The 13,390-nt window shown below is 38.6% G+C and overlaps 1 protein-coding gene across 1 annotated transcript in view; it reads right to left on the reverse strand.

Moving 5' to 3' along the window:
* Positions 1–13,390, reverse strand: part of THSD7B (thrombospondin type 1 domain containing 7B) — a 742,649-nt gene that overhangs the window by 477,229 nt on the left and 252,030 nt on the right. The window contains exon 5 of the mRNA XM_047722487.1: positions 936–1,091. Within this exon, the coding sequence (XP_047578443.1) occupies positions 936–1,091 (156 nt within the window). The remainder of the gene's footprint in view (positions 1–935; positions 1,092–13,390) is intronic.

A 13,390-nucleotide genomic window follows, 5' to 3' on the forward strand; every position in this document is an offset into this window, starting at 1 on the left:
AAGAGTTAAAATTAGCTTCTTCCTCCTCAACCTAGAGTCAACACACATCCTCTTCTGTCTTAGAATGAAAAGTGAGAATAAAGAGAAAAGCTCAGAGCATGGGTGTGTGAACTTGGACGTGAGCAATCTGGGCATTGCTAAACCGTGGGTTTCCAAATGGACACAGGATTAAGCTGAAAGCACCAGCTTTGTAGCATCAAGCCCTTGGCCATGTGTCCTTTCTTTTCATGTGATAGCTAGGGTTAGTGCTCAGCAAACACTGCCTAATTTCTAGAATGTCCTTGGAGCTCATTTCTCTTAGAAAAAGAAATATTTCTTTTTAGCATTGCTACTCGAGGGAACATAGTATCAATACAAACCGAAGGGTCAATGAAAGAAAGGAGTCACCAAAAGTGAACTTTTGAATACGAATATGTGTATATAAGAGCAAACGAAAGGAAACAAGACTACAGAGGCCTACAAAATTAAACAAGCATATAAAGTTTGAAGACTCCACTTTAAGCCCAAGGACATCAAAAAATAAACAACACATAAATGCCCCTCGTAAAAATCTGAAATAGAACATCAAATTCAGCATGTGGAGATCTGAACATAAAATAGACAGGCAAAATAGTTGTTTCCTGATGCGATTACAGAAATCACGTCTAATCTCCTCAGTATAACCACTACACATATAAAATACTGTTCTACCATATCTGAGTAATAGTCACTTCACCAGCTATGAGCCTAACTGGAAGGTCAATCACGGTCAGATTCTTGCTCCGTGCACATGTCCCCAGCGGCCTCCCTAATAACAGAATGCTTTCATGCTTGAATTGGTTATCTATGTTTTACAAACAAATACTGTCTTCAGCCGGCTTAATCGGCTACTTAGCTACCAGAATAACTGTGTGTACACTGGAAGTAAATGAAGCAGACACAAACAAGACACTCACCTTTTCTCCCCTGAGGATCGCGGCAGCTTTCATGGACGCACAGGCCCCAAGCTGACCAGGAAGATACAACACAGTCTGTAGAGCAAGGGAGACTGCAGAGCTGAGAGGCTGAAGGGGCAGGTCCCAAGCATGAAGTCTTTTTCACAGGTCTAGAGACTAAAGGACAGAAAAAAATAAAATATTGGTCTATGGCACATTTTCTGAAAACCCCTAGAATTATTAATGTCTTTATTTATGTGCCTGCCTTTCCCACATCAGCTTTCTGGTTAAAGAGTATATACAAACAAAACATAAACACGCTCTAAGACTTGTTGTTTATCTCTGCACTATTAGCATTTTGGGTGAGAAAAGGTTAAAAAAAAAAAATGACAGTAACAAAGGGCATGCACTTGAGTTTCCTGCCTCACAGAGTGTTCCCTGGGAATTCAAGAGAGGACTGAAAATACAGATACAAATTATCCAGAGTTATGATTTTAAAAAATTAAATGGCTTTGTGAAGTTTCAAGATGAGTCTATCTTGACTATATAAATGACTAGGTTGCTGCGAAAAAATCAAAATCAAACCCCTGAGGTGGGATGTTTAGCATAACCAATCTACTGCTGTTACTCCCCTGAGGGGTGGAGCGCTCAAAGACACAGAAGAAAAATGGTTCTTAGAAAAGAAGAAAAATCGGGATGTGTGACTGCAGAATTAGCGCCTTGAAGTCAGTTTCATTAGTGAGGCTTTCTAGAAGCCCAAGGAATGTCTGAGAATTCAAGGGGAGATGCCAACCTAGGAGACTGCCAGCCCTTCCTGGTGTACCTGCACCCAGAGGGCGCCCAGAACTGGGTCATTCAGGATGCAGTGATCACCTGGCCACAAGTGGCCCTCACCAACTGCCTCCTCCATGCAGGTCTACTCTGGGTGCCATGAAAATACGCAGATGAAGGAGAAGATGAGATGCTGATTCTCATTATTATAACAGGATAGGAGTTAAGACAGAAATGACACAATAAAAGAAGAGCCAAATGCGTAACTATGTTGGTGCCGAGTGAGCCTACACTAAAGTGGTTTTAGAGCAATTCAGAGCTTGTGAGCAAATGGTTTAAGTTCAGATGGTTTTATCTACTGAACTGGCTTGTACTATTGTCTAAATATTTCCCATATGTCATGTCCACCCCGTTAAGCAGATGAGAAGTGCTTCAAAGACAAAGATGAGTGTTACAGGATGGTGGTGAATCACACCATCTACTTTGCTTCTTGACTCTTTACATGGATGTCAGTTAAATCCGGTAAAGATGGCAGTAAATCACAGTTCTGGCCAGCAGAACTTTGAACATAAATGAAAACAAGAGCAAAAAAAAAAAAAAAAAAAAATACTGTTTTCAAAGAAGTTGTAACCCATGGGGGAAGAAGTATTCCTAATGAACAATGGGGCAGCTTGAGGTGCTTATGAGGGTGAATGGGAAAAACAAAAGTCCATGAAAAATAATGTTTTATTTGCAATGAATTGTTTATTTGCAACTAATTCTTATATATTTAACTAATAGGATTTGACCTGATTTAAAATAAGAGACGGGGCAAACAAGATGGTCAATGTAAATGTCAAAGATCACAAGCCATGTGGAGGAGGCAGGGACAAGAAGAGAGAACAGATACTGGGGGCAATTGAGGGGTTACCTGGGGAGGCTGAGGAGAGGTGGTGATCAAACAGAGACTGTGTTGGCCAGAATGACAGTGAGATGGGGGTTTGGAGTGACTGGGACTGGGATGTACATATGACATTGGTGGACTGTGGATAAAGAAGAACCTGGGATATACTTTAGTAAGATGAAAACAAAAAGAGAAGAAGAAGGTCACCCATCCCCACTCCCACAACCACCACCTGTGAGTTGGGGGAGGGGTCTGTGATTCCTCCCCTAGGAGTGAGCAAGAGAAGACACACAAGACTGCTATTCATGGAATACATTATGCATTCATTCCAAAACCATTAGTTCCTACTTTAAATCAGACCTTCTTGGATGGTGTCTGCTTTCAAGGAGTTCTCGATCAAGAAGGGTAAGTCAAGCAGAACATTAAACAAAACTGATGGAGGAAAGTGATGCTTCAGAGTGTCACAGGAATTGAAAGCTCTATAGCCAGAGGTCTTAAGACAGAAATGCCTTTGGGTCTGGGCCCATATTTGTCAGCATGTGTTCTCACAAACTCTAATGTTAGTTTTCCCCCAAAAAAACTAAGTAGTGAGGGAAAAGGAAATAGGGCATGCAAACTAATTAATCTACTTATTTAATAAACATTTTTAGTGCATTCCCAGCACTGGTTACACATCAATCCCTTTAACCTCCATAACTTTGAGATATATGTTATGAGATATATGTCATTACCATCTCAAGTTTAAAATGGGTGTTCTGCAACACAGAAATGGTTACTCGCTTGCTCACATTCTTAATTAGTCAGGAGCAGAGTTGAGATTGGGACCCAGGCAGCATGGCTCCAGATGCTCTTAACCACTATATATTATGTGGTCTTATTATAGGTCATTCAGCCTACAGTGGTAAGTATCTACCACGTATCAGCACTGTGTTAGGTGCTGAAGTCAGAGCAGTGAATAAAACAGACAAGGTCCCAGTCCCCATGGGACCCATATTCCCGTGTGAGCTGATACTAAGTATACATGAATTCATGAGTGAGCCCCAACAAGAAGACTGGAAAACTGTTACTGCTGCTTCTCCTTTCCTTTGTCGTAGCTGTCTTACTGCAACACCAGACAGATGTTGGAGGTCTGATGATCAATGCTGAGAAGATATCCCAAACCTCTCAGCTCCAAGACCCAGCAGACACTTGTTGCTATAACTTTTGTACTTGATGTTGAGCTATGCCATTGAGACTAATTAGTCTACCAGTGCAGTACCAAGGCCACAGCAGGCCTTCACTAATCTCATCAGAAGCTCCGGAATGTCTGTCTTTAAATCGGCCGTGCAGTTGGAAAGAGACTGGGAACATGTCCTGCATTAAGGACAATGTTTTACAGACCATTATGTTTATCTGGCTTATTTTTCAAGAGCTATAAGAGTGACTGGGAAGTAGGGGGTTAAGTCCCCCAAAGTCCCCTTTGATAAATACTGAACTGTCAATCAGTTAACTGTTAGATATTAGGGATAACTGTACTTCTAAGATTTGGAAGTCAGGAGAGACATGGTGTGCAAGAGAGGAGCTGGGGGGAGCGGGGTTCTCTGGAGACTATAAGTGGTATAATTAGGAAGCCCAAGGGTGGGAGTGAGGCCATTTGTCAGAGCACTCATGCCTCTTTAGCACCTAGTGCTTTGACAGACAGTAGATCTTAATCCACATAGATAAATTCTTCAGTCCCAGGCGACATGTCTAAGATGCTTCATTTAGGCATTGAATCAATGTTCTTGGGTCAACCTATCTCTATCTCAGACCCTCTGGGCTACATTTGTTCTAGAAATAAATCATAAGTAAGTCACAAGGCACTTACTAGCTTCAGACCACTTAGGTAGTTTTCTCCCCAAGAACAGCAAACACAGAATATCTCTATGCCTATTGACTGTTTAGAGCTAGAAGGGACTTTAAAGCTAATTTGGTTTAATTCGTCAATTTTACTGAAAAACTGAGCTCCAAATACACTGGATAGTTTCTATGAATTCACACAGCAAGTCCAGGGCAGAGCAAGACCTGAACCTTGTCCCAGATGGCTGACTCACCTCTACCTGTCCCTGTTGGCTTTCCTTCCATGGAAAGAAGTCACCAGAAAGGACACCTAAGGTGGTTTGCACTGAGGATACTTTGCTGATGAATCATAGTAACCAGAGTGGAGGCAGTCAGTGACACAACAAACCCAAGACATCTATGAATGCTGCAAGCTCACTATAACCTTTCACATAAGACCCCAATTCTTCCCCTACCTCATTATTACTTTAAAACTCCTCCAAATACTCGTGCAGACCTCCCCCACCAAGCAGGAGGTAGTGAGACCAAAGTTTGCTCCACTTCAAAAGACTACTTCTCTGATTTGTGGCAACTCACATTGTAATATAATTACCTTGGGAGGTGGGTAGGATGTGGGGGCAACACAGACCACCTGGATTTGGATGGTTTGTGTAGTTTACTTGGCCAAACTCCAGCCATGATGTCTGTAGAAAGAATTGCTGTTTTTCTACTCATCTGAAACACTTTCTCTGGTTATACTGACTGAAACAACTTTATTTCTATTTACCAACTCTGTCATCTCTGATGCAATCAATCCCTGCTCTAATCAGTGCAGGTCTGTGCTTGTCTCTTCTTGTACCAGATGCTTTAAAAATATATATATATATTTATTTATTTATTTATTTGAGAGAGAGAGAGAGAAAGAGTGCAGGGGGAGCAGCAAAGGGAAAGGGAGAAAAGTAGACTCCCTGTAGATCATGGAGCCCCATGTGGGGCTCAATCTCATGACCCCAAGATCATGACCTGAGCTGAAACCAAGAGTCAGATTCCTAACCAACCAGGCCATCCAAGCACCCCACCTTGATGCCTTTTAGACTACATCACCTTAAACCCTTTGCCATTCCTGTGCTGACCAGCTAAGCAACTACCCAAGGGTCTACAGTCTATTTAGGTTTTGCAGGCAGCAAAGTCAGTCCCTACAGAGACTTCTCATGGCCACAAAGTGTTAAAGAGACAAAATAACTTTCAACTCGGAAACTGAGATTGCTACATAGCAGTAGTTTTCCAAGTGCTAGAAAATATATTACAATATTATAAGTGATTTTACATACGCAATAGTCATTAATACTTTGGATATTCTGGTGCCTAACCTAGCATTTTTCATTTGCAATAAGAAATTATTACATTGACCTGCCTTACAAGAAATGTGAAAGTCTACTACTAATAATTGCAAAGTTGTCTTAAATAACGTATTACTCCACAAACAGAATGCTAATTAATGAAAGGAAAAATAGGCTGGGTAGGTGATATGTTTAATGTTAAAAAATAAACACACACAAAACTGCTCTTATTCTAGAAATGTACAATTTTCATGATTTTCCTTAATGACAAAGTGATTTCAGATGAGCACACAAATCAATTACAAATCACACACAATTACAAATCAAAATGATTTATAATTAAGAAGAAAAATGTCTGTTGTGATGTTAGCATGTGACTGCCATTGTAAAGAAAAATGAGGGCCTTCACATATTATTTTTTGAGACTAAATCAAGCTCTAATCTGAACTAATTTGAATTAACACAGGAATAAATTGGCAAAAGTTCAATACAAATATATTATACCCCACCCCACTGATGACCATTTTGTAAGATCTAAATTTCAATGCCTCTTAATGCCTCAAGAAGAAATTAGACTGAAACTGCATAATAATATTTAATTAATCATAATTAATAATCTGATACTCCTGCTGTAATTTAAAAAGTGAGTTATATTTGCTTAAAGTAAAAAGAGCGATCACAGAAGCTAATGATGCTTTCTTGTCTTTTAATATATCTATTATTGGATGAAAAATCAAGTCAGTCTTTGAAAATTCAGGAAGTGTTTGAGATAATTCTGCCCTGGCATAACGGAGCTCACCTTTCCCTTGGTACAGAAAGAAGATTCTTGAAGACAGTCAAGGAATTAGTCACAAGATACTGATTTTTTTCCTACTATTTTCAAGGACGTAGAGATGAAAAAAAAAAAAAAAGAAGAAGAAGAAGAAGAAGAAAGGTGATCACTACTTCTTGGGGACTCTTAAAAACATGGACTCTCACTGCTTTGTATCTTCGTGATACCGAAGTCCTCCTGCAGACAATACATTCCATCTTCAGTTGATTTTACATAAGATATTTGATTTCCAGAATGACATCAACCTTCTCAAAGAAGCTAGACCAAAACCAAGTTATATTCATTTCAACTTTCCAAATGAAATGCAGGCACTGTAAACCCCAATGGGAACTCTCACTCAAAGCTTAGAACCCCATCATTCCATGGGCTCTCCAAGAACCACCATAACAGAAACAGCAGTTGATAAGATTTAATTCAAAACTAATGAAAGAGCCTACTTATGTAAAAATGCTGCTTTCTAAATGATTTTTGAGAAACAATATTGCCCCTGACATATTCATTTAGGGAGTATACTGACTTGGCAGAAATTCAATCCACCTTACCGCTAAAATAAATAGGCCTCTTCTACAGACTGAAGGAGTCAAACGGTTGAAGGGGAAAGATAAATAATATTACAGTTTTAACCAGAAAGCTATTTTCCTTCAAGAAGCTTCATGTATTATTTCAATTGCCTTTTGCCACTGGGATTTGCAAAATAATGGATCATTCTTCTAACTTAGTGGATAGAATAAAAGCAATCTGTCTTCTAGCACTTATAGGCAGCTTAAAGAATTAAATCACATCTCATCCTATTATACTTAATAAAGCTTAATTTTAGCCATATTGTGACTCTCTTGGCAAAGTTCCGTGCAATGCAACTTGGCAAGAAGACGCATGTGTATGTACTGTGAATTTAATACCTAAAAATAATTCCTGCAATTAGAAATAATTACAAGAAATGTAACCACATATCAAAGAGTTTTCTAAATTTCATTCATCTCATAAAGCAAATCAGAAAATGCCTAGTGATTTTCTTAGTGCTACACAGTAACAACACTCTAGGTAAACAACACTCTAGGTAAAAGATGGAAAACAATATTCCGAATACAAATGAAGGCAAAATAAATGAGGTACCTGTACAATTCTGGAAAGAAATCAGAATCAATAACCCACACTTGCACAATATAGCAGCCTTCGGTCCAATATTCATATATTTCTATTATCACATATTCTCACCTCTGTTCCCTTTTTTAAGAATTTCCTTCTGATTGTTTCTCAGCCTTTTAGCTCAGAGCTAAAAGTAGGGTGCAGAGAGGGTAGAAGAAACAAAGGCTGACCTAAATGGCATCTTTCACACTGTACAGTTAAAAATACCATTATTGATGAGAAAAAAACAGAAAGGAGATCAATGCAAGATGGGGAAGTGGTCAGGCAAGGAGAAAAAGTGAAAAGCCAGAGAGGCAGGTAAGAGAAGAGTTACCTCCCAAGATGTCAGTGGCATAACTAAGCAACATCACAGAAGTAGAGCTTTTGCAAGGGCTTTAGCACGGGAGTACTCTTCTTACTCACAGCACGTTGCAAACTACAGTTCATTTCCCCAAAGAAACAATGACAAGAGCTGAATGAGAGCAAGTTTTCCTGGGAATGACCACAAATGCCTTTTCTATAGATTAATGTTAGTAATAATAGCTAATACATACTAGCAACCCACTTGGCTCTAGGCACTATGCTAAAGACTTACATGCAATTTCTCATTCATCATGATCACTTGGAAATATTATCATGTTCACTCTATAGACGAAATAACGGAGGACAAATTATCTGTCCCAAATGACAAAGCTAATATTTGACAAACAAAGGTCCAGGGTTCTTCAAAGCCCCTAATCTCTAATACTAGGCTCCACTATCATTTTGTATTTTCAGGAAAAATAATGGTAGACAAAAACCCTGATGGGGGCACCTAGGTGGCTTAGTCAGTTAAGCATCTGCCTTAGGCTCAGGTCATGATCTCTGGGTCCTGGAGTCAAGCTCCACGTCAGGTTCCCTGCTCAGCGGGGCGTCTGCTTCTCCCTCTCCATCTGCCCCTCCACCTGTTTGTGATTTCTCTTGCTCTCTCTCTCAAATGAATAAAATCTTTAAAAAAAAAGAAGAGAAAGGGGGGTGCCTGGGTGGCTCAGTGGGTTAAAGCCTCTGCCTTCCGCTCAGGTCATGATCCCAGGGTCCTGGGATCGAGCTCTGTATTGGGCTCTCTGCTCCACTGGGAGCCTGCTTCCTCCTCTCTCTCTGCCTGCCTCTCTGCCTACTTGTGATCTCTATCTATTGAGTAAATAAATAAAATCTCAAAAAAAAAAAAAAAGAGAAAAGAAGAGAAAGGAAAAAAACCCTTCTGTAATAGTAATAATTGATCAGGAAAATAAATAGGTGAGCATTCTGTCCACTTCCAAAAATGTTTAAAGTGAGATAAAAATAGAAAAAAAAAGAAGTTTAAATAGATCAATGGTAAAGTCCAAGCCCTAAGAAAGGTAATTGTTGGGTTGTTGTTGTTTTTTATTTTTGTATTCTGTATTTTGTATTTTTAATGTGATTCTGAAAAGTAATGTTTGAGGGAGGGGTGAAATTAGTTTATGATGACTATTTTCATTATAAAACTTGGTTAGGGCCATTCCTAAGGAATTACAGTGATTTCATAATCAGTAAACCCCAGCACCCTTAAGATTTCTTGAAGAGCAAAAGATGACCAAAGAAACCCTCAAGGCAATTTAGAAACCAGGGAAAGGTGACAAGTGCAAGTGAGTGCCCAGCTCACCTTCAACTGGGTACCGCCAGCATCCCTAGCACAATCCTCTCTCTTATCAACCATATCCAACCCAGCAAAGGAGCAAGGGCAGAGGTGACAGCAAGACATCCCTAAGTCTCCTGGGCAAAACTGAAAGGAAGAGGATATTTAAAAAAAAAAAAAAAAGAAGGGGGAAAAAAGTGTCTGAGATAAGGATGTCTCAGAGGAGGGGGAAAGGAGCAGGAAGATCTGGTAAGAAGGGTAAGAGGAAGACAACAGAAAGCTGAGCTAGGTCTCCCAGACTTCAGTCCTGGTCACAAGATTGCCCTATCATTCCACCAGAAGCCAGCAAGCCAGACTTCATCTGTGCTGATTTGGAAGGTGGCATTTCAACCTGGTAACAGCTGAATGGAAACTTTTAATAATGGTAAGAAGAAGGGGAAATCCATATTCCCAAGGCAACACGAATCTCTAAAAACAACATCACAAACTACAAAACTTAAAGCTCTTTCTAAGAGTCAAAAGAAAAAAAAAAAGGAAAAAAAAGGGGGGGAGGGGACATGTGGTACATATTTTAGAGAGCTAGGACAGAACTGTCTCTAAAATAAATATGCACACCATCCTGTTTTTAAAGGAAGGGATACTGAAGGCCTCGTTGTTCCTGATATCCTTGTTAGCATATGATACTTTAAATGTGCAAATCATTTTAGACTGAACAAGTTAATTCAACTTCAAAGGAAGGCTCATGGGATTCACCAGGTCCCTAAGTGGTGATAGGAACGAGACACTGCATAATAAATTTTAAAATGCAGAATAGCTCATTCTTTTGTATGAGAAACTGCTTTATTCATTTCTGAAGTTAAACAAAAACTACAACCCGAAACTACATTGCAAAGCTGGATGAAAGCTCCTTCCTCCGGGCCTATTCAGACATTGCAAGTCCTACATTGCATGGCTAGCTCTTCAGTGTGTCAAGGCCAACATTACAGATTAGTAGCTTTTAACCTGACTAAATCAATGGGGTTTCACACTAGTCCCAATTCAGAAGCGCTGGGTCAGCATTGGGAAGGGGGTAGGTAGCAGAGTGTACAGGAAATATTTACATTTTTAAAAATCTTAATAATTACCAGGTTGGGGAGTCAGTCTCTAAGTAATTACAAACTATCATTTTGAAAAACCAACTGACAAAATATAATTATTTAGAAAACCATTAAGCTGATAATCTACAATTACTTATATGAATTGGGTAAATTTCTTGGCAATTGAGCTTCAGTAAAATAAAAGGGCTAGCCAATATTTCTCACCTTTGTTACATTCTATCTTCCCTAAGGAGCCTTTGTAAAGACATTTTCCCTAATGGTCCCTCCATTCCCCATGGTATTTTCATATCACACATATACTGTACATATGTGTATGCCTTATATATAAAAAGTGTAGGATTTGTTTCATCCCATGAGCCAATTTTTGTCCCCTTGGTGGTGAAATCATCCTCCACTGGGGATGAATGGAGTAGAACACATACTGAACTTGAATTGTGTGCTGAGCAACTTATAAGTATATTCTGATTTAATTAGCAGAAGTTTCTGTGAAGTAATCACTACTAATATCTGCAGCTACCAATGAGACAAATGAAGTTTTAAAAGGCTGACCAAGGGATGCCTGGGTGGTTCAGTCCTTAAGCGTCTGCCTTTGGCTCAAGACCCACATCAGTCTCCCTGCTCAGTGGGAGGCCTGCTTCTCCCTTTCCCACCACCCCCCACTTTGTATTCCCTCTCTCATTCCCCACCCCCGTTTGTGTTCCCTCTCTGTGTCTGTCAAATAAATAAATAAATAAAATCTTAAAAAAAAAAAAAAGGCTGACCAAGCTTCAGTAATAAGTAAATGCAGAGGCAGGGCTTGAACCCAGCCTGTATGATTCTGGTTTACCCTCTTTACCTCCATATTAGAGTCTTCTGGCTAAAGGCTCCAAAACTAATGGGTTCATCATGCATTTCCATGGCTCCTGGCTAGAATCTATCTTTTTAAGTTGACTACAGTGCTTCTAAATACCTGTGTTTTTCTTGAAGTTGGAATCCATATGCTGATACAGTCATTCCAACAAGCAAGAGACAATTCCATTAACCAATAAGATATGCTATTTTCTGATACATTCACAGAACAATTTAAAACAGCTAACATGCTGTATAATTTTATGAATTTTTTGCCTAAATACGAATCATATTATTAAAAAATTGTTTTAAGAAGGTGCGTACTATATATTTTTTTACATTTACATATATCATCAGCAAAAAATAGGATATAAGATCACAAGGACAGTCATTAATATTTTAAAGAATTATAATTGTCTTCTATAAAGTCTTAATTTGAGAGAGAGCATTGAAATTATAATTATTTGATTTAAAAACACAGTTAGTTGATTCTATACTAAAAGCAGCATAGATGTCTTTATAGGTTACTAAATGCAACATAATTCTGTAAATGTTATTACCTACTTTCTGATTCTGAAAGTGTTATTATCTATTTTTAAAAGGCTAGGTGAGTTGAAGTGTTCAAAATAAAGGAGATTTTTATAACATAAGAAGAGATATAGTTGCATGCAACAATCATTTTATTTTTTCTAACATTTATATTTTCTTAATTCAGGTGCTCGAACAAATATTGTTTTGTTCAACCCAATGAAGCTCGAAGGTAAGACACATTTATTATGATTAATATTATGACTAATATTATTTTAAAGTGGAGAACCCTAAAAGAATAGTAATCATTGTTCAGAAAATGTTCAGACCTTTGGTGGCTCAAAATCCTTAAAGTAGTGAACTCAGCACAAAAGTTAGGGAGCCTTTAGGGGCTCCCAGTGGGGGATGACACAGAATCATGAAACATCTGCCCTGAGGACCAGCACCACCTATCCAGAACCATCTTGCTTCAAATTTGACTCAACAGAATCCAAACAGGACACATGCTCTTAATGCCACCATTTCTACTCTCTGACAGATTACCAGTCCTGAGAACAAAGACAAGACCACACCTCGCAGGCCACCAGCAATACAAAATTTTGTTCTCTCTACTTAACACTGATTGCCAATTAATTCTATAGGAAATGTATCATCTCGAGTTATTTTCCTCTTTTAGATTTGTAATGATCAAAACATATATAGCTACATTTTTAAAGAAGAGAAACCTCTCATTTTTTTCCTCAAATTGAATACTTGTGGTCTGAGGAAGTTTTATGTCAAAGGGAAACCAGCCAAATCCTAAAGAAAATGGTAGCCTACTCAGCTTATTATATTCCTTTCAGCAATATGCTCCCTTGTGGAATCTTGGAATGAAAGAAATTCTTAATGATATCTTATACAATATCCTGTTTATACAAATGAGAAAATCAAGGCTTAAAGCAGTTATATGACTTGTCCAAGACCAACAGGTAGTGTAAGTATCAACCTATAATCTCCTGTCCTGGTATTTGGTTGACTCATTTATAGTGCCTCCAGTTAAAAAAAAATTAAAATTAAAATTAAAAAATAAAAATAAAAAATCCTTAACCTTATCATATCCCATTCACATCTATACTCTACATTCACTTTTCTTCTTCTTCTCAATTAGATTGCAAAAACTCAGTTATTAGAGCTGGATCACTTACTTCTATCTGAGAATCTTTTTTCCCTCAATAAGCAGTTTAAAGATATATTTCACCTATGATGAAAGGCTGTGTAGACATTAAATAATAATACATGAATTGAGTTGATGTCCCACGGCAATACAGATTCCACAAGAACACCCGCTGTCCTGCTCACAACCGCAATTCCAATCCATCGCTGACAGCCAGGCATTCGGCATCCAAGAAATACTGAATAAACATGTCAACAAATTATATGAGTTTCAATTCTAACATAGATGTTTAATAAAAAAAGAAGTTTGGTAGCAAATGTTTGGTGAACATTTCAGAGGGTATAAGAATACTTGGAGAACCCTGGTATATATATAGGGTTCTACATAGGGTTGGACAGGTTGAACCTGTAAAAGGTCACCTTGCCAAAGGGCAGATATGGAGCTAAAATTCAGCCCGTGCTCCTCTTGCAAAGTACACCCTCAGGTTTA

This window comes from Lutra lutra, chromosome 3 (genome assembly GCF_902655055.1).
Source record: "Lutra lutra chromosome 3, mLutLut1.2, whole genome shotgun sequence".
In the NCBI taxonomy this organism is placed as follows: domain Eukaryota; kingdom Metazoa; phylum Chordata; class Mammalia; order Carnivora; family Mustelidae; genus Lutra; species Lutra lutra.